This window comes from Chiloscyllium plagiosum, chromosome 6 (genome assembly GCF_004010195.1).
Source record: "Chiloscyllium plagiosum isolate BGI_BamShark_2017 chromosome 6, ASM401019v2, whole genome shotgun sequence".
Classification (NCBI taxonomy): Eukaryota; Metazoa; Chordata; class Chondrichthyes; order Orectolobiformes; family Hemiscylliidae; genus Chiloscyllium; species Chiloscyllium plagiosum.
Window position 1 is genome coordinate 82,573,780 of NC_057715.1, and position 21,908 is coordinate 82,595,687.

At 40.7% G+C, this 21,908-nt stretch overlaps 2 protein-coding genes across 2 annotated transcripts in view; one reads left to right on the forward strand and one right to left on the reverse strand.

Annotated features, from left to right (window-relative positions):
• Nucleotides 1-9,513, reverse strand: part of usp12a (ubiquitin specific peptidase 12a) — a 61,690-nt gene extending 52,177 nt beyond the window's left edge. Inside the window, exon 1 of the mRNA XM_043691997.1 lies at nucleotides 9,317-9,513. Coding sequence (XP_043547932.1) covers nucleotides 9,317-9,385 — 69 coding nt within the window. The 5' untranslated portion in view covers nucleotides 9,386-9,513. The remainder of the gene's footprint in view (nucleotides 1-9,316) is intronic.
• A 7,027-nt stretch (nucleotides 9,514-16,540) lies between these two features.
• The window catches only part of rpl21 (ribosomal protein L21), a gene marked incomplete at its 5' end in the record, with an annotated part of 19,784 nt that continues 14,416 nt past the window's right edge, over nucleotides 16,541-21,908 (forward strand). The window contains 2 exons of the mRNA XM_043691998.1: nucleotides 16,541-16,548; nucleotides 20,885-20,887. Coding sequence (XP_043547933.1) covers nucleotides 16,541-16,548; nucleotides 20,885-20,887 — 11 coding nt within the window. The remainder of the gene's footprint in view (nucleotides 16,549-20,884; nucleotides 20,888-21,908) is intronic.

Genomic DNA, 21,908 nt, shown 5'->3' on the forward strand with positions numbered 1-21,908 from the left:
GCGGCGGAGGCTGAGGGGTGACCTTACAGAGGTTTACAAAATTATGAGGGGCATAGATAGGATAAATAGACAAAGACTTTTCCCTGGGGCTAGGGAGTCCAGAACTAGAGGGCATAGGTTTAGGGTGAGAGGGGAAAGATATAAAAGAGACCTAAGGGGCAACCTTTTCACACAGAGTGTATGGAATGAGCTGCCAGAGAAAGTGGTGGAGGCTGGTACAATTGCAACAATTAAGAGGCATTTGGATGGGTATAGGAATAGGAAGGGTTTGGAGGGATATGGGCCGGGTGCTGGCAGGTGGGTTGGGATGTCTGGTTGGCATGGACGGGTTGGATCAAAGGGTCTGTTTCCATGATGTACATCTCTATGACACTAATAAGAGAAATCATAATGCATGAGACACACATTGGCTGAGGCGGATGAAGAAAATCTATAAATGCATTAACTGTACATAGTTATTTTTTTAAAGAACTATCCATTTCCTTCTACAATACTTATACTAATTATACATCCCTCCATGATGTAAAAACTCAAAAGATTGTTAATCAGATTATATAGTAGACCGAAAATATCATGTCCTCATCGCCTTTCAACATACTGCTCCAGAAAACCATCTCTAATATACTCCTGAGACTTAATTCTCCACAGCTTTACTCTTGATTTGTGTACCCGATTGATATGCAGATTGAAGTCACTCGTGATAACTGTAGTGTCCATGCTACATGCTTTGCTCATCTCCTGATTAATGCCATGCCCTACACTAACATTTGGCCTATAAATAACTCAAACCAATGTCTGCTGCCAGTTGCAGTTTCTTAGGAGGCTGGAAGAACACAGCATGCCAGGCAGCCTCAGGAAGAGGAGAAGTCAATGTTTCGAGTGTAACCCTTCTTAGAACTGATTGGGCACAGTCAGCATGGACTCGCACATGGAAAGTTAAATTGAATTATTTGAAGATGTTATTAATAAAATTGATTAAAGGAACACCAATTGTTGCAATATGCTTGAATTTTCAGAAGGCTTTTGATGAAGTTCCTCACAAGTCCAGTTATAAAAATTGAAGCATGAGAGACAGGAGGTAACATACTGGTTTTGTGTGTGTTAGCTAGAGAGTAGGAATAAATTGGTCATTCTCACATTGGCAGGCTGTGACTAGTGGGGTATTAGGGGGATCAGTTGTTGGACCCCTTCTTTTAGAATATCAATGATTTATCTATGGTGACTCTGCAGATGATACAGAGCTAAATAAATGAAAATATTGTGGAGTTTGGTTCACCAAGCTGGGAATTTGGTTTGCAGACATTTCAGCCCCTTTCTAAGTGACATCCTCAGTACTGTGGAGTCTCCTGTAAAGCGCTGCTGTACTGTGTAGGTTGGAATTTATTTGGTTTCATTCCCACTTGTTTCCGGTTCTTCATTGGAGTGGTCAGTATATTGGGTCGAGGTCAATGTGTTTTTGATGGAATCCATGCATAACTGCCAAGCCTCTAGGAATTCTGACTGTCCTGTGTTTGTCTTGTCCTATTATTGTTGCATTGTCCCAGACAAATTTGTGGTCCTTGTCATCTGTTTGTATAGATACTAAGGACAGTTGGTCGTGGCGATCCGCATCCATGAACATCAACTAGCCACTAAATGCTACAACCAGATATCCTTAATATCTATACACACAGACAATAAGGACCAAAAATTGACTGGGACAAGAACAATAATAGGACAAGCCAAACAGAGGACAGCCAGAGAATTCCTAGAAGCTTGGCACTCATCCACAGATTCCATCAAGAAACACATCAACCTAGACTCAATATACCGACCACCGCAACAAACAACCGGAACAGGGAACAGCGGAATGAAGCCAAATAAATTCCAACCAACAGTACAGCAGCACTTCACATGAGGCTCCACAGCACTGAGGATGTCACCAAGAAAGGGGACGAAACGTCTGCAAACCAAATTCACAGCTCAGCGAATATACCCACAACAACTGTAACCAGCACCCAAGCTACAAATCTTTACACAAACCTTGATTATCATCAACATGTAAAGCAACTTCAAGAGGATTTAGACAGATTCGGTAAACGGACTAGAATATGGCAGATGGAATAGAAAATGGAAAAAATGTGAAGTCATCCACTTTTGTAGGAGAAAAAGGTGTGCAATGTTTGTTTTTGAAAATAGTAGGAAGTTGGACAATGTAGAAGTACAAAGGGACCTAGGCATTCTAATCAATAAGTCACTGAAGGCGAACAATGCAGGTGCAGCAATCTATTAGGATGGTTAATCTTTGTTGAAAGAGGATTCGAGTACAAGAGTACTAAAAAGGTCTTGCTTCAGTTGTGTAGGAGCTTGGTTAGATCACACCTGGAGTACTGTGTACAATTTTGGTTTCCTTATCTCAGGAAAGATATTATTGCCATACAGGGATTGAACTGGAGGTTCACCAGGCTTTATCATGAAATGGCAGAACTGTCCTATGGAAAAGGGAAATTGGCAAACTGGGCCTGTATTCTGTATAGTTTTGAAAAAACAAGAAGTGCTCTCATTGACATTTACAAAATACTTAAGGGTATAGGTATGATAGATGCAGGCACGATTCACTGGGGAATCTGGAACCAGACGGCAAAATTTAAAAAGGAAGGCAGATGCCATTTAGGTCCTAGATTAAGATTTATTTTCTTATTCGAGGGATGTGAACTCTTGGAATTTTCTACTACAGGGAATTGTGGAAGCTCTGACTTTGAGTATGATTAAGGTAGCAATTGACAGGTTTGATTACCATTGGCAAACATGTTTATACGGATGGGATAGGTAAAATACATTGAAATGTTCAAACAGCCATGATCACATTGATGGCTGGGAAGGCTCAATGGGAGAACAGTGAAGAAAGACTTCACCTTTTCAGACTTCTGTGAAGCAATGAAGACTCTGCAGCTTTCCCGTCTGAGAAGCAGCATCTGACTGACTTACTTCAAACCTGTTCATTGGGATCAAACTGGTGGTTTGGATCAAGTCAAATTGAAACTGAGAGTACTGAGTGGCCAATGTTGTACACACAGGCGTTTGAGGGGATGGTGATGACCCTCTACTGTATGGAACCCCGATATGTGCAAAGGCCACACTGGTGAAGGCTGCAGCCTCCAGCTGTCGGTGTTCTTTCCTACTAACCAGTGGGGCACATCTCTTCTCACCATCTGTAGGTGATCCTGAAAAGACTTTGGCTCAGGCTTTTCAGCAAGCTCAAGCTGTAGCTCCATCCACTCTGTTCCTAGATGAAATTGATTCCATCCTTGGATCACATTCACTCAACAGAGCAAGTGGCCATTCTGTTATACAGCGGGTACTCTCTGCTCAATAGGCTGAATGCCTACTCCTCTTCCTATATTCCTGTTTCTGTGAACGTAATACATGAAAAACTAAAGAACATTCAACTTTGCCACAAATAAACTGGAAGTGTAACAGCTCATGTGCTGTTCAGATTTCCCTTTCCGTTAATCAGTATAAATACATTGCTATTCTTTCACAATATACCCAAGATATTCACTTACTATAGAAATGACAACACCAACCTTGAGCCATACAGCAATACAACTACTGCAATGAAATATTGTAGAAATATCTATAAGCAAAACAAAGCCACTGATAACAATATAATTGCAAAGTAAAATGCAACTGAGCATCAACAAATATTTGCACTGCAGATACTGCATGTATTTTAATCACACAATTAGTCTGGTACTACCATATCTGCCAAGTTACTGAAAAGATTTAAAATTTTAAGTTCATTAAAATGTAAATTATTTTCAAAACTAGGAACCAATGCAATGATAAAACAGCTCCATTTCTTACAGAAGACATTACCTAAAAAATAGTTATTTTTGCTTGACAATTCTGCTTGGAAAGCATTATTATAAAGAAATTACATCATAAAGTTGTGTTTTTAACAGTCAACTGCATTACAATGTAAATGTTCTTTATTCATTTAAAATTGCAATAGTTTTATTGCAATTCATTGTATTTTTGTTTATTTGCCCGTGCTTGAATGGCAACAACTACAGCTATGTGGGCCCATAACATAGGAAGCGGGCTAAGATTTAAGATTACAAGATGTTCAAATACATGTGATAAAATAGGACGTGAAGAATTTGCAAAGTACAAAAATATTCTCAAGGTAATAGTGGAATTTTGAAACAACAGTGGAAAAAAAAGGTTCCATTAGAAGAAAGAAAAGATCAGAGAATGCTGGATGTAACAGTGGAAAGGGGCTTGGATATGGTGCAGAACTGAAATGATAATAAGACTTTGTAGGATCACAATAAGGGGAAATAGCAGGACATGTGAATACTGAAAAGGGACCGGCAGGGGATTATTAATAAGAGCATATGGGCAGCAGGGAAAAAAAATTGGTCATCTGCATAGGGGTAGGATAGATAGGAAGTGACAGACAGGTGTGGTTTGAGCACTGTGCTGGTGAACATTCTTAACCACTCTTCAAATGACCTAATAAAAGCTGTATAATTTGAATTTGAGCAATTCTTAATTATTTTAAATGCAACGTAAGTATCCTCAAATTTCACACCCTTGACCTTAACAATGCCTCCTCTTACTGCCGTCACTATGCTCTCATTCAAATTCCACAAGCAGTAACAAAAAGTGTGTGTCCAAAATTTCAGAAGCCAGTTTTCGAAGAGTTTCCTCAACACATACTATAAAATGGTGCATACACACATACATACGCTGATGTGGTTCAAAAACTTCAAACTAGTTCCAATAACGACCGGAAAGCAGCTTTAGGATGGATGGAGTTGTGGGCCCAACTGGGCAGATGGGCTTCATGGAAAGTGGGAGTATGAAAGAGGAAACAAGGCCAAAAAAAAACAAGAGGGATATTGTCAGAACGCTGGCCTATAAAAGCAATACTAATTAACTTGGACACACAAACAGGAACTTCACAAGCCAAGCAACAATGTCACCTGAAGATTAAAAGACAAGTAAAATAAATAGGTGAGTTTAATCAGGATAGTAAAGGTTGACAAGTGTGACAGGGATAAACAGCAGAAAACCCAATAACTGCAAAAAAAAAGTTAAATACAAATGTCAATTTGGTGTGGTCGCATCACCTATAAGGGTCAGGCAATCTAGGGTGATAGTACTTTAGTACAGTATTATGTATTACATTTTCAGAGGTACTGCCTGTCAAAACATTTAACCCAATACCTTAGGTCAGTTCAAGTTAATGTGAAAGAGAATTCATACAGAACAGGGAGTTCTCAATGTGTCCTGGCGATTATTTATTTCTCAACCAATATAATTAGAATGAATTCACTGGATTTTTATTTTATTTGCTTTCTGTAGGATCTTGCAATTATGAAAACAAGTGCCTTGCTCTGAAGAGTAAATACTGTTTTATATAATCAAGGAGCTGGAGTGGACCAATCAGCCCCTTGAGCTAGCTCAGCCAAAGAGATTATGACTGACCCAATCATCACCTCAAGTCTGCAGTCCTATTTATCTCAAATAACCTTTCAACCCCTTGCTTCACAAGAATCTACCTATCTCTGCTTCAAGGACTTTACTTTCACCATATTTTCAGAAAGAAAGTTCCAAAGTCTCAAAAGGGGGAAAAAAAATTGCCTCATCGGTTTTAAATGGAGGACTCCTGGTTTAAGAACAGTCGCCCCTAATTCTTGAGATTCCTATTGCAGGACACGCACATCTTCTGCACATCTACCTGCTCAAGATGCCTCAGGATTACAAATTATAGGTAAAAGTGGTACATAAATAGAAATTTGTTCTTCAGTAATATACAGATATAAAAGAGTACTGAATTGAAAACATATAAAAGTGCTTTAAAAATAATTGATGTGACTTTAGGAGTAACAACTTGATCAAATTTATCTTCCATTTTCCCAAACCAACACTAACCATCCCTATATTACCAATTATGACATTTTCCCATAGTCTGAAGGGATATGAGCCAAAAGCTGAAATTTAAATTGATGTAGTCAGATCTTTGTTGATCAGTGCAGGTACAAGCTGTCTTCTGCATTGTAACTGTCTGAGTCTATAATTAGATTTCAAATTTTTTTATGGCTAAATGAGTTAAAACCAAGTAGTTACTAACTTTTTAACCAATTCATACTCATCTACTAGGAAATGTAAACATCAGATGGTGACAACTGGTATGATTGTTTAGTGTTGGGCCAAACATCTAAAACACAAACAGCACAGAGTGTCCTACACCAGATGGACTGCAATAGTTAAAAGGCATCGCACCACCAACTTCCCACAATACTATTAAAAAAAACCAGAACAGGAGTAATTTGTAGTAGTTTGTTCAGCTCAAGCTTTCTCCACCATTCAACAGGGTCCTGACTGATCTGACATTCCTCACATCTGCTTTCCTGCCCTTTCCCCAGAACCTTTAACTCCCCTACTAATCAAGAATCTATACAAAAGGACTGTGCCCCCATAGATCTCTGTGGCAAGAAGTTGCAAAGACTCTCAGCTCAGAGAAGAAATTCCTCCTCATCACAGACTTAAACTGGCATCCCTTTATTCTGAGACTAAGCCCTGTGGTCCGAGACTCTCCCTTGAGGGGGAACATCCTCTGAATGTACCGTATTAAGCCCCTTAACAATCCAATATGTTTCAATGAGATCACCTCTTATGCTTCTGAACTCCAATGAGTAGAGTCCCAACCTGTTTAATCTTTACTCATAAGACAATCCGTCCATATTGGGGATCATCCTAGTGAGCCTACTCTGAACTGCCTCCAATGAAATAACATCTTTTCTTAAATAAGGGGACCAAAACTGCTCATAGTACTCCAGATACAATCTCCCCAGCACCTTGCACTTAGTGAACTAAGATTTCCTAATCGTATACTCCATACCCCTTGAAATAAAGGCCAATATTCCATTAGCCTTCGTGCTTACCTGGTGCATGTGTGCTCGCTTTGCATTTTGTGCGCAAGTACCCTCAAGTCCCCTTATGTTGCAGCTTTCCACAGTTTCTCTTCATTTAAATAAGATTCTGAAATTTTATTCTCCCTCCCAAAATGAACTTCATATGTTCCTACAGTATATTCCATTTGCCAACTTTTTTGCTTAATTATTTAACCCATCAATAACTTTCTAAACGGTTGCATCCACCTCACAATCTGCCTTTTCACCTAGTTTAGGGTCATCCACAAACTTGGCTGCAGTTTTTTCCCCAAGAGTAAATATGGTTAGCAGGCAAATGTTAGCCTTGCCAGAGACATTCAGATCACATAAAAGAATTAAAACCAAGTAGGAAACCAATCACAAGATCCTCATATGTAGCCAAGGAAGAGATTTTGACAAAATATAAAAGCATCACATTTTTTAAAAGTTGCCAATTAAAATCAGTATCCAATACTGTTTTTGCAATTTCACCTCTTCCCCTTTGTATTGTATTTTAATCAGCATCACAACTGAAAGCATAGATTTTCTATTGCTCTCAGAGCAGCAGGTTTCTAGCTGGTTGTTTTAAGAGCTCCTTGTTCAGTTTTTTGGACCCAGCTCGCAAATTCTTTAAATATCAAAGTTTGAATTATAGTGCCAGTGTGAGAAGCATGTGCCAGGTATACAAGCTGCTAAAATAGTAACCAACTGAAAATGGCTTTACTTTCAGATGAGTTGATACTTTGAAACACACAGTTGATTAAAACTAAAGTGTCAGTGAACAGAAAAATTAATTTTATAAAGCAACACTGTAGTGGGAAATTCTCAGGATGTTTCCTGAATGTCAAGCGACAGCAAATCATTTGTCCTACTCATGATAATACATTGGTAAAACATCCCACTTATATCATTGAACATACAACCTTGACGCTGACAAATGAAGCAGTTCCATGGTCAAAAAATCAGAACAATGTCTCTCCTTCCTCAGGAGGCTAAGGAAATTCAGCATGGCCAAAGACACTTACCGATTTTTCAGGATGCACCACAGAAAGCATCCTATCTGGATGCATCATAGCGTGGGAACTGCTTTTCCGCAGACCGTAAGAAACTAGACAGTCATGAACACAGCCCAGTCCATCATACAAACCAGCCTTCCATCCACTGACTCCATTTATACTTCACACTAGCTCAGGAAACCAATCAGCATAATCAGAGATCCATCCTTCCCAGTTACACTCTCTTCCACTGGGCAGATATAAAAGTTTGAATACACATACGATCAGTTTAAAGAAAACCTTCTTCCACACTTATCAGACTTTTGAACAGACCTCTCAAATGTTACTCTTGATCCCTCCCTTTCTGCAGCTGTAACACTATTCTGCACTCTGTTCTGCTATCTGATGCACTTTGTATGGTACGATCTGCCTGTACAGCATGCAAAACAACACTTTTCACTGTACCTCAGTACATATGACAATAATAAATCAAATAACTTGCTCTTGATTAAAAACACAAATGAAGCTATTCTGTTTTATAAACATTTGTCACAGTGAATTTTCACATCAAAATTTGAGTAGAGGAGCACCATCACAGATGAAAACCAATCTTGCCAAAATGATATTATTAACATTAGTGGACCGAATGACTGCTTCTATTCCGATGATCTTTAGGTCATCTGCCAAAGTAAACATTGAATTCAATTCCCAAGGAATATCATGCTACGATAGTTTCATCTAATGTGAAAACAAAAACTAACACAACAGATTTCCAATTAAATTTCAGGGATTTATTAGACTCAATGCAAATCAGGACTTCAGGTGGGGCTTGACTGTTGTTGATGCTCGATCAAAGTGACACACAGTGCGCTTATTAATCCCGGAGAGGAATACCGTGCGGTTTTTAAAATGTCCTTTTAAAGATCTCTTGAATGAACTAAGGCTAATCACTGCACAGTGGAGTCACCAGAAGGGAAAGCGAGTCACGGCTGGTTACAGCGCGCCACTGAGCTCTCCACACCCCTTTCCCCTTCACCGGGCTCCCGGCCTCGGGAAACGCTGCAGCCGCCGCCCCACACCAGGAAGGTCCCGCTCGGCCAGCGGTACGGCACCGAGTGGGCAGGAGGAGCCCAGCTCCTTCCTCAATGTGAATAGATTATTTCAGCTGGTTTCCCCAGCCCCCGGGCCGGTTAGTAGCAGCAGCAGGAGGAGGAGGAGGCCGGAGGGGAAGCCCGGAACTGGGAGTAAAACCGTGGCCCAGCGAGCGAGGGGAAGACCAGGAGCCTCCTCCTCCTCCTCCTCCCACCCCTCTACACTCCGGGCAGGGCTGGGAAAGGCGAAGCGAGTGACTAGCGGCACTGCGGAGACCACACACACCCTCTCTCCCCGGTCACATACCATGGTACAAATGGAAGCGAGTTTCCCGACTGTCATTAGTATTTCCATCCGTCCACCGCCATGTTTCATCCGCTCATTCAGCACCGACCGGGGGCGGAGTGTAGGACACGCAGGCCGTGGGGTCCTAGCGCCCGGCGATGGCTATCGTGAGCGAGTCACTCCTATACGTATATTCACACACGTAATTACTGTATACAGATGTCTTTTTAAGTAAACATCAGAACACGATTATTGCCATCTGTAAACGGCGACTGTTTTATTATCATGACAATCACCTGATGAAGGAGCGTCGCTCCGAAAGCTAGTGTGCTTCCAATTAAACCTGTTGGACTATAACCTGGTGTTGTGTGATTTTTAGTTTTATTATCAGAATGCGAACAAAAGGTATGGACACATATTAAAAGTATTAAGACGTGTGAGGAAAGTAAACAAAAACTGCATATCTTCACTCTGGAGAAAAGCAATTCAAGTATAATGAGTTGGCTAGTCTCCGCTAAGATGATTTTTAACAATTCTATATAATCGGTATTGAAATACGTCATGTGGACAAATATGTATGAGATATATATACTTACTAATATTATGTACAGATGTACATTTTCAAATAGACTGTAATGAATCAACATAAAGTAACAAATCAGATGTGTATTTATGTATGTATACTTAATATTTACAATAATTAAAAGGGGGACATTTGTGAAGACTAATATCCTGGTACCATAAAACCACTGCCAAGCCATGCCATAAAGGATGTGGGTAGAGAAGGCTTATGTTACATAACTGATTTATGACTCCAAATAACTGGATAACATCGAATCTCAACACAGCAATCATGCAAAAATAAATGAAAGCCCATTAGCTTCCGTTGCTATGATTTGGGGATGTCAGCCCTTTTAACCTGCACTAAATCTAGGAACAGCAGAAGAGGCATACGGGCATAAGTCAGTGGTACAATGGTTCAGCAGTTAGAGACCAACCTTCAAGGCATGTGACAGATCCAAGTACACAGTCATGAAGTCAATGAGGCCAGTCACCTGTGAACAAAAAACTGGATCTTCACACTTTATTCACGTCATTGTCAGTCAGGGAGTGTCATTGTTGAAGTATAGAAGAGTTTGGGCTCCTGTAACTCGTTCTGTGTAAGTAGTGACAGGGAGGAGAAGACCTTGCCCAATTACATAAATCTCTAATGAAATTAGCCTAACTCACAAGACAGATCAGAGTCTAAGCCTGTTACTCTTAATGAAAAAATGAAAGATGGCAGATGACATATCAGCAATGACAATAGAAAGGGGAAAGTAAAGGAACAGACCAGAGGATGATGAGATTGAAATTAAATAAAGAATGTGGGTAGGCAGGTAAATGAGAATGGTATAATGAGGTAGAGTATTGAATCCGGAAATAAATCACAAAATGAGAGTTATGCAGCAAAATACAAAGTGTTATACAGATTTTAAAAAAGGAGTAATAGATACTTAAAAGCCAAAAATGGTAAAACATTGTTTAAGAGAATGCAGTAGTAAAAAGACAGACAATATAGAAGTGAATTGTATGGCAATCCAAATTAAGGAAGTCCTCAAGATATAGATACAAATAATGGACCAAGCATTCTGAAATCTGAGGAAAAGAATACTTTGATTTTGATGACTACAGGAAAAGCTCTAGTTATTGATGAAGTAACAAGAGAAAAACAGAATTTGTCATAAATTTGTGATAAAATATAACAAAAGGTACATTCTAAATAAATTGAGACATTCATTATTTGCTCTTATCTAAGGAATGTAACGCAATAGAAGGACATTATTTATAGAAGATAGGCTTGGATGAGTCATCTCATTAAAGTGACCTTGAAAATCACAATGTTAAGAAACAACAATACATTTGAAGCAGAGATTAGTGCTTTCTCTCAAATGATGCTGATAGACCTGCTGCTTTTCTCAGCAATTTCTGTTATTGCTTCAGATTTCCAGGATCTGGAGTTCTTTGTTTTTTGTTTGGTTTTGGACTCAAAGTAGGAAAAATCAATAAATATCCAGAAGTAATCAAGAACATATGCTTACATTGACAATGGGAAGGCGAAGGTCTAGTGGTATCATTGCTGGACTATTAATCCGAGACCCAGATAATGTTTTGGGAACCCAGGTTAAAATCTCACCACAGCAGATGGTGGAATTTGAATTCAATTTTTTAAAATCTGGAATTAAAAATCTACTGATGAGTCATGAAACCATTGTTGATTGCCGGAAAAGCCCATCTGGTTCACTAATGCTCTTCTGGGAGGGAAATCTGCCATCCTCACCTGGTCTGGCCTACATGTGACTCCAGACCCATGGATAGGATAAATAGGCAAAGTCTTTTCTCTGGGGTTGGGGAGTCCAGAACTAGAGGGCATATGTTTAGGCTGAGAGGGGAAAGATATAAAAGAGACCTAAGGGGCAACTTTTTCACGCAGAGGGTGGTACGTGTATGGAATGAGCTGCCAGAGGATGTGGTGGAGGCTGGTACAATTGCAACATTTAAGAGGCATTTGAATGGGTATATGAATAGGAAGGGTTTGGAGGGATATGGGCCGGGTGCTGGCAGGTGGGACTAGATTGCGTTGGGATATCTGATCGGCATGGACGGGTTGGATCGAAGGGTCTGTTTCCATGCTGTACATCTCTATGACTCTATGACTCTCAATAGCCCTCTAAATGGACTAGCAAGCCATTAAATTGTACCAGTTGCTACAAAGACTCAAAGAAATGAAATCGGACAGATAACCAGGCACTGGAAAAGACAATGGCAGTAACAGCCCTGTCATATCTGCAAAGTTGTCCTTACTAACAACTGTGACAAGACTGGGAGAGCTGCCTCACAGACTAGCTAAGCAACAGCCTGACATAATCATACTCACAGAATCATAACTTATACACAATGTTGCAGACACCACCATCACCATCCCTGGATATGTCCTGTCGCACTGGAAGAACAGACCAAGCAGAGGTGGCGGCACAGTGGTATATAGTCGGGAGAGAGTTTCTCTGGGAGTCCTCAGATTAAACCTGGGCAAGGAAACCTCCTGCTAATTACCATGTACCACTGTCCCTCAGCTGATCAATCGGTACTCCTCCATGTTAAACAACACTTGGAGGACGCACTGAGGATGGCAAGGGCACAAAATGTACTCAGGGTGGAGGATTTCAATGTCCACCACAATGAGTGGCTCTGCAGCAGTACTACAGATTGAGCTGGTTGGGTCCTAAAAGACATATCTGCTAGACTGGGTCTGCAGCAGGAGAAAAACAAGAGGAGAAAAACATACTTGACTTCATCCTTATCAATCTGCCAGCTGCAGATGCATCTGTCCATGACAGTACTGGTAAGAGTGACCACTGCACAGTCCTTGGGGAGATGAAGTCCTGCCTTCACATTGAGAATAACCTTGATCATGTTTAGTGGCGCTATCACTGTCCAAAATGGGACTGACTTTGAACTGATCTAGCAACTCAAGACTGGGCATCCATGAGGTGATGTGGGCCATCAACAGCAGCAGAATTGTATTCCAGCACAACCTGTAACCTCATGGCTTGACATATCCCCCACTCAACCATTACCATCAATCCAGGGGATCAACCCTGGTTCAATAGAGAGTGCAGGAGGGTATGCCAGGAGCTTCATACCTGAAGATGAGATGTCAATCTGGTAAAGCTGCCAAACAGGATTAGCATTCCAAACAACATAAGCAGCAAGTGAAAGACAGAGCTAAGTGAACCCACAAGCAACAGATCAGATCTAAGATCTGCAGTTCTGTCACATCCAGTCATGAATGATGGTGGACAACTAAACAACTCACTGGAGGAGGAAGTGCCACATTTATCCCCATCCTCAATGATGGAAGAGCCCAACACATCAGTGCAAAAGATAAGGCTGAAACTTTCGCAGCGATCTTCCGCCAGAAATGCAGAATAGATTATTCATCTCAGCCTCCTCCAGTGGTCCCCAGCATTACAAATTCAGTCTTCAGCCAATTCGAATCACTCCACATAGTATCAAGAAATGGTTGGAAGAACTGGATACTGCAAAGGCTACAGGCCCTGATAACATTTCGGCAATTGTACTAAAAACTTGTGCTCCAGAACTTAATGCTCCCCTAGCCAAGCTCCTCCAGTACTGTTACAATACTGGCATCTATCTGACAATGTGGAAAATTGCCCAAGTATATTCTGTACATAAAAAGCAGGATAAATCCAACCTGGCCATCACCACCCCATCATTTACTGTCAATCATCAGTAAATTGATGGAAAGTGTCATCAACGGTGCTATCAAGCAGCACTTGCTCAGCAATGAATGTTGTGCCAGGGCCACTCAGCTCCTGATCTCATTACAGTCTTGGTTCAAACATGAACAAAACAGCTGAATTCCAAAGACTTCCTTGACATCAAGGCTGCATTTGACTGAATGTGGCATCAAAAAGCTCTAGCAAAACCTGCATCAACGCGTATCGGTGGGAAACTCTTTGGTGGTTAGACTTATATCCGACACATAGGAAGACGGTCATTCTTTTTGGAGGTCAGTCATCTCAGCTCCAAGACACCTCTGCAGGAGTTCCTCAGGGTACTTTTCTAGGCCCAACCATCTTCAGCTGCTTCATCAATGACCTTCCCTCCATCATAAGGTCAGAAGTGGGGATGTTTGCCAATGATTGCACAATGTTCAGCAGTATTCACAACTCCTCAGACACTGAAGTGTGTTCAAATGCAACAAGATCTTGACAATATCCAAGCTTGGGCTGACAAGTGTCAAGTTACTTTCGCGCCACACAAATGTCAGGCTATGACCATCATCAACAGGAAACAATCTAACCACCATCACTTGATATTCAATGGTTTTACCATCTGAATTCCCCACTATCAGCATCCTGGGTGTTATCAATGATCAGAAACTCAACTGAACTCACCACATAAATGCAATAGCGAGAAGAGCTGGTCAGACGCTAGGAATACTGCGGTGAGTAACTCACCTCCTGATTCCCCAAAGCCTATCCACCAAACAAGGCATATGTCAGGACTGTGATGGAATACTCCTCACTTGCCTGGATGAGTGCAGCTTCAACAACATTCAAGAAGTTTGACACCATCCAGGACAAAGCAGCCCACTTGATTGGCATTGTATCCACAAACATCCACTCACTTCACCACTGATATTCTGTAGCAATAGCGTGTACTATCTACAAGATGCACTGCAGCAATTCATCAAAGATCCTCAGACAGCACCTTCCAAACCCACGACTACTTCCATCTAGAAGAACAAGGGCAGCAGAAATGTGGGAACACCACCACTTTAGTGTTTCCCTCCAAGCCACTCACCCTGAAATATATTGCCATTCCTTCACTATCACTGAGTCAAATTCCTGCAATTTCTTCACTAATGGCATTGTGGGTGGACTGCAGCAGTTCAAGAAGGCAGCTCACCACCACCTTCTCAAGGGCAATTAGGTATAGGCAATAAATGCTAGCTAGCCAGTGATGCCCACATCCCATAAAATTAACTTTAAACAGAACAGCATATGATCATGTTTATCACAAAAAAAGATGATAAATATTGCTGAAATATGACATTGACACTATACATGTGGGATTTATCCAGTGTCTATATTGCTACCAAAGAGTTACCATCAGTCAGACATGTTTCAAGTGAATAAAGAGGAGCACAGAATAGCTGTGTACTGTCACCAAACCTATTCAATCTGTACACAGATTAAAACTTCAGAGAATTGAATTCACTTCCAGATATAAAAATTAGAGACACAAACCTAATCGCACGATATTTTAACAACACAGCACTACTTGTAGAATCAGAAGAGATCCCAAAAAATATTGTAGTTGTGCAAAATCTGGAAGTTTAGAATATGGATGGAGTATGAACACCAAGATAAGAAAGCAATGATAGTCAACACAAATACATTAGAAGAAACGATAGTGATGATTGAAGTGCATTGTGCTATACTTGTGCAAATTTGTCTACTTCAAACAAATGATAATAAGGCAGATGTGATGCAGATGTTAGAATACGGTTTGAGATAGATGTCATTTGTGAAAGGTACTGTTAACAAGAAGAAACACGAGCATGTAGTAAGGGAAAATCTCATAAGCTGCTATTTTCTATCTATTTGACTGTATGAGGAGGTGCCAGTGTTAAACTGGGGTGGACAAAGTTAAAAATCACACAACACCAGGTTACAGTCCAACAGGTTTATTTGGAAGCACTAGCTTTTGGAGCGCTGCTCTTTCGTCAGGTAGCTAGTACTTCCAAATAAACTTGTTGGACGATAACCTGGTGTTGTGTGACTTTTAACTTTACTGTATGATCTGGAAGCCTGGACAAAAGTTTTCTGGAAGAAAATTGAGGCGTTTGAAATGTAGATGCTAATTGTATACTAAAATGTTCCATACACAGACCATGTGACAAATTAAATGTATAGAAATTGCAAAGGCAAAAAGAGCACTAAAAAGTGAAACCCAGGAAAGAAAATGTCAGTAATTCGACTTTTTAATCAGAACTGAAAAGCTACAGATATCATTTCTTGAGGGCAAGACAAAGGACAGCGGAGAGACGGATATACTCAGACATTGCTGGATGACAGATGTCACAATTGTCAATGAGTTTTGTTGGGTATGTGAGAATAGAGAAGACAGACAAGCATGGCAAATCATGGTAACAGATTTTCTGGTAAGAGTAACTGCAAGCAGGAGCATATATATAGACTAGAATTTGTACATATGTTTAAATTGTACAAATATATTTTCAAACATAAGGCTTACATATGCATTTTTAAATACTTAAAGGGACTAGTGACACATTAGTTCAAAGATAGATATCAACATGATCTTTAAGCACATATTTGAATATACGTGTCAACATATGCTCAAGGTGTATAGCACAGAAAGAGAAACAACTCAAAAGGAAAAGCTGAAAAAATGGATGTCAAAAGAACTTATTAAACTCAATTATCTGGCATGACACAGCTTATAATAAGCTGATACTAAAGCAAATACTGTGAATGCAAAATGTCTGAATTTTTTTTAAAATGGAGTGTACTCAACAGGTCAGGCAGCATCTGTGAAGAGAAAACCTAATGTTCTAGGTTGATAACCTTTCCTCAGAAGTGGAAGCAATTAGAACATATCATGCTTCAAGGAAATGCATAGGCACTAAAAAGAAAGGAATAAAGAGAATGAAAAAAACAAGTGTGATGAGCAGGAGAAAATAAATTACAAAAAGGGATGCTGTTGCAAAGCAAAAACAGATCATAGTAGAACAAGTAAGTAATTGATCAGTCTAGAGGACATAATAAGAGCAGAAGTAGTCCATTGATGAACAGGTCCATCAAACCTGTTCTGCTATTTGATGAGATCGTGGCTGATATGATGATCCTCAATTCCACTTCCTTCCCTTATCCCCATAACCCTTGATTCCATTACTGATTGAAAAAAAAGCTGTCTATCTCAGCCTTGAAAATATTTAACAATCCAACCTTGACAGTCTTATGTGGTAAAGAATTCCATAGATGGACTATCTTCTGAGAGAAAAATATATCCTCCTCCTCTGTCTTAAATGGTCAAGTTCTTATTTTAAGATTACATCCTTTGATCCTATAAAGGGAAAAAAGCCTTTTCACGCCTATCTTGTCAAGCCACTTAATAATCTTATATGTTTCAATAATGTCTCCTCCTATTCTTCCAAACTCTAATAATTACAAGCCCAGGAGAAAGTGAGGACTGCAGATGCTGGAGATCAGAGCTGAAAATGTGTTGCTGGAAAAGCACAGCAGGTCGGGCAGTATCCAAGGAACAGGAGAATCGACGTTTCGGGCATAAGCCCTTCTTCAGGAAAGCCCTTCTTCCTGAAGAAGGGCTTATGCCCAAAACGTCGATTCTCCTGTTCCTTGGGTGCTGCCTGACCTGCTGCGCTTTTCCAGCAACACATGTTCAGCTAATTACAAGCCCACCCTACTCAGCCTGTTTTCAAAACAGTTATAACAGTAGATTCATTACCAATTACTACAGTCCAAAGAAATTGGGCCAGTTGTTATTTCTGAACTTGCTGAACTCAAAGTTGAATCTGGAAGACCTAAGTACCTAATTACAAAATGAGGAGTTTTTCCATGAGTTTCTCATTGGAACAATGTAGCTGGCTAATGGTAGAATGTGATATACATTTGATTGAAGTGACAAGCTATGGAAGCTTGGGATCAAGCCCACACTCTGAATGGATGTGTTGTGCAAAGTAATCACACAATCTACATTTTGATTCTCTAGTGTGAAAAATATATGATCAATAAATATATATTCCAAATTGAAAGCAATACGGTAAATTACTGCTTCACCTGTAAGGAGTCTTAGACAACAATTGAGGAACAGACCAGTGTTGCAGAGGAAAGGTTGCCTTCAGAGTCGTGAAAAGGGATTGGGTGGTGGTTGCACCATGCTGGAGAAATCAGAAATGGCAACAGATAATCTGCTGAACCTGGAACCTACCGATGATGCCAGATTCCATCCTACTGTATTGCTTCCAATACATTCTTTTTCCTCAATTGGGAATTCCCCTCCATTGGATTGATAATCCCCTTAACTATATCCACCTCAGTTCCCACACTCACACTCTGATCCCTCTCCCCCTAAAGCCAAAAGAGGTTGCCCTTGTCCTCACTCTCCAGTCTTGCAGCCTCGATTTGTTTCAAGCATTTTCTGCTTGAGTTAATAAATACTGAGGTCCCCCCATGCACTCTCTCCTCTCAGCTGCTGAATAAATTCCTCCACTATGCTGAACAGCATGTGGAAGAAACATTGAAGATGGGAAGATTGCAGAATGTATTTCAATGTCTACCATCAAAAATGCCTTGGAAACAACACTGACCAAGCTGGTTGAGTCTTAAAGGACATTAGTCTTAAAAGACTAGACTGGGCCTGCGACCAGTGGTGAAGAAACCAACAAAAGAAAAACATATTTGACATTATCCTCACAATCTGCCTGCCACAACGCATCTGTACATGACAAAATCAGTAAGAATGTCAACTAAAAATGTCTTGTGGAGATGAAATATTGTCTCCACATTGAGAATACCCTTCATCATGTTCTGTGGCACCATCATTATGCTAAGTAGGATAGACGTTGAATAGAGTGAGCAGCTCAAAACTGGACATCCATGAGGTGCTATGGGCCATAAGCAGCTGCAGAATTGTACCCTGCAATAATCTGCAACCTCATAGTCTGGCACATCTCCAGACCACCTTTACTGTCAAGCTAGTTGAACAACCCTGGTTCAATGGAGAGTGAAGGAGATAATGTAAGGGGCAGCAGTAGATAACCATAAAAATGAGATATCAATGAGATGAAGTTACAAAACATGAAAAATTGCATGCCAAACATCATAAGCAGCAAGCAATAGACAGAACCAAGCAATTCCACAACCAACAGTTCAGATCTAAGGTCTGTAAGGCTACCACATCTCTTAGTGATAGGTGGCGGACAATTAAACAACGCACTGGAGGAAAAGGCTCCACAATCATTTCCATTAGTGCAAAAATGAAGGCTGAAACATTTACAACAATCTTCAGCCAGAAGTGCCAGGTGGATGTCCAACTTAGCCCTCTCCAGTAGTCCTCAGCGCAAATGCCAGTCTTCAGCCAATTCTATTCACTCTGAATGATATCAAGAAATGTTTGGAGACATTGGATACTGCAAAGGATACTGAAAGCATTCTGACAACAGTACTTGCTATGCCCCTAACCAAGCTGATCCAGTACAGCAACAACACTGGCATCTATGCAACTGTGTGGAAAATTACCCAGTTATGTCCTGTACATGAAAAGCAGAACAAATCAACCCAATGTATTACTGCCCCATCAGTAAACTGATGGAAAGTGTCATTAATAGTGCTATCAAGCAGCACTTTCTGAACAATAACTTGCTCAGTTCAGGTTCCTCAAGGGCCACTTAGCCCATGATCCCATGACAGCTTTGATCCAAACATGGAAGAAAAGAGTTGTATTTCAGAGGTGAGGTAAGATTGTGCGCCCTTGACATCAAGGCTGCATTTTAATGAGTGTGGCATCAGGGAGCTCGAGCAAAACTGAAGTCACCTGGAATTGGAGCAAAACTCTTCATTATTTGGAATTATATCTGGCACAAAGGAAGACAGTTGTTATGGTTGGAGGTCAGTCTTCTCAGCTCCAGGACATCACTAGAGGAGTTCTAATGTCCGAGGCCTACTTAATCAATGACCTACCTTCCATCATAACATGGAGATGTTTGCTAGTGACTACACAATGTTCAGCTCCATTTGCAATTTCTTCAGTTATTGAAGCTGTTCATTCCCACATGTGACAAGATCCAGACAAAATCCAGGCTTGGGCTACCAAGTGGCAAGTAACATTTTCACTATACAAATGCCTGGTAATAACCATTTCCAAAAGGAGAGAATCTAACCTTTGTCCCTTGAGATTCAATGGTTTCACCATTAATGAATCCTCCACAATCAACATCCTGGCGTTATCTTGACCAGAAACTGATCTGGACATGCCATATAAGTACTGTGACAACCAAAATAGCTCAAATGTCAGGCATCTTACAGTGAGTAACTCACCTCATGAGTCTCCAAAGCCTGTCCACCATTTAAGGTGAAGGGTGGAAGGTATAGGGGAGATGTCAGGGGTGGGTTCTTTACCCAGAGAGTGGTGGGGGCATGGAATGCGCTGCCCGTGGGAGTGGTAGAGTCGGAATCATTGGCGACCTTTAAGCGGCATTTGGATAGGTACATGGATGGGTACTTAATCTAGGTTAGAAGTTCGGCACAACATCGTGGGCCGAAGGGCCTGTTCTGTGCTGTATTGTTCTATGTTCTATGTTCTATGTTCTAAAAAGCACAAAGCAGGAATATAACTTGCCTTGGTGGGTGCAGCTCCAACAACACTCAAGAAACTTGACACCATCCAGAACAAAAATTCTCACTTGATTGGCACCACAACCACAAACTTTCAGTCCCTCCACCATTGCTGCTCAGTAAGAGCAGTGTTCACCATCTACAAGATGAACTACAAAAATTCACCAAGGTTCCTAATACATCACCTTCCAAAACCAAGACCGCTACTATCTGGATGGACAAGGACAGCAGCTATATGGGAACACAACCACCTGCAAGTCCCCTTCCAAGCTACTCAGCATCCTGTATTGGAAATATATCACAATTTCTTCAATGTCACTGGGTCAAAATCCTGGAGCTTTCTTCCTACTGGCATCTGAGGTGTACCTACACCTGCAGTGGTTCAAGAGGGTAGATATCACCACCTTCACAAGGACATCTAAGGATTGGCAATAAATTTTGGCCTAGCCAGTGAAGCCCACATCCCAAGACTGTACTTTTTTAAAAACTAAGTAATATCACTCTGAAAGAATTAATTTTTGGATTCAGGCTGGCAGTGAATCAGTTGATGGAAAACAATGACCTGACAGTTCCCCTCTAAGTCTTAACATCGTGACTTTGACATGTATTGCTATTTGTTCATCACACATTTCCATGGTTCAAGCAAGTGACTCACCACATCCTTCTCAACTAGAACAGGGAGTGATCAAAATGCTACCCATGTGACGAATGTGAAAAATTACTTCTAAAAAGTGCATATCTGTTGAGGAACTGCAAGGGCATATTTTGACAGGGTTTTCTGAAACTAATGTTCACTTTCTCACAGGATGTTAATTGCATATTTAGATTTACAAATTGCTCATAGTCTGAGCTGATAACATTATAGTGAGGGAAGAACAAAGTGCTTCACAGAAGTGTTATAGACTTGGAACTTTGAAGCACTTTATTCAATTTTTTAAAAAAAATTTCACAGGATTGATGTTACAACTCTATTGCAAGCAATGAAAAGGATAGAATAGGAGATAAAAAGCAAAGTACTGTGGATGTTTGAGATCCCAACTAAAAACAGAAAGTGCTGGTAAAACCTGGCATATCCAGCAACATCTTTGGAGGCAGAAACAGATCCTACTATGCAACTGAGGGGCCTGAAAAATTATGGTTTTCAAGCTTTTGACAAGCTATGTTTGGTAGCACCATGCTATGACAAAAGTGAGGACTGCAGATGCTAGCGAGAGTGTGGTGCTGGAAAAGCACAGCAGGTCAGGCAGAATCTGAGGAGCAGGAGAATCAACGTTTTGGGCAAAAGCTCTTCATCAGGAATCATGATATGCCAGCAAATACACACATGTGCATTAATGGATGAGGCTATAAATGGGGGTGGGAAAAATGGAGAACAATGGGGGATGGGTGGGGGAAATCAGGGAGTGTGGTGGGGAGACAGGAACAATCAGAGGTGCACGGAAAATGCAAACAATCATGGGGTTCAGAAGAGACTGGGAACAATCATGGGGTTCAGAAAAGACTGGGATCAACAGTAAGGCATTCGACAAGGTACCCCATGGGAGACTGGTTAGCAAGGTTAGATCTCATGGAATACAGGGAGAACTTGCCATTTGGATACAGAACTGGCTCAAAGGTAGAAGACAGAGGGTGGTGGTGGAGGGTTGTTTTTCAGACTGGAGGCCTGT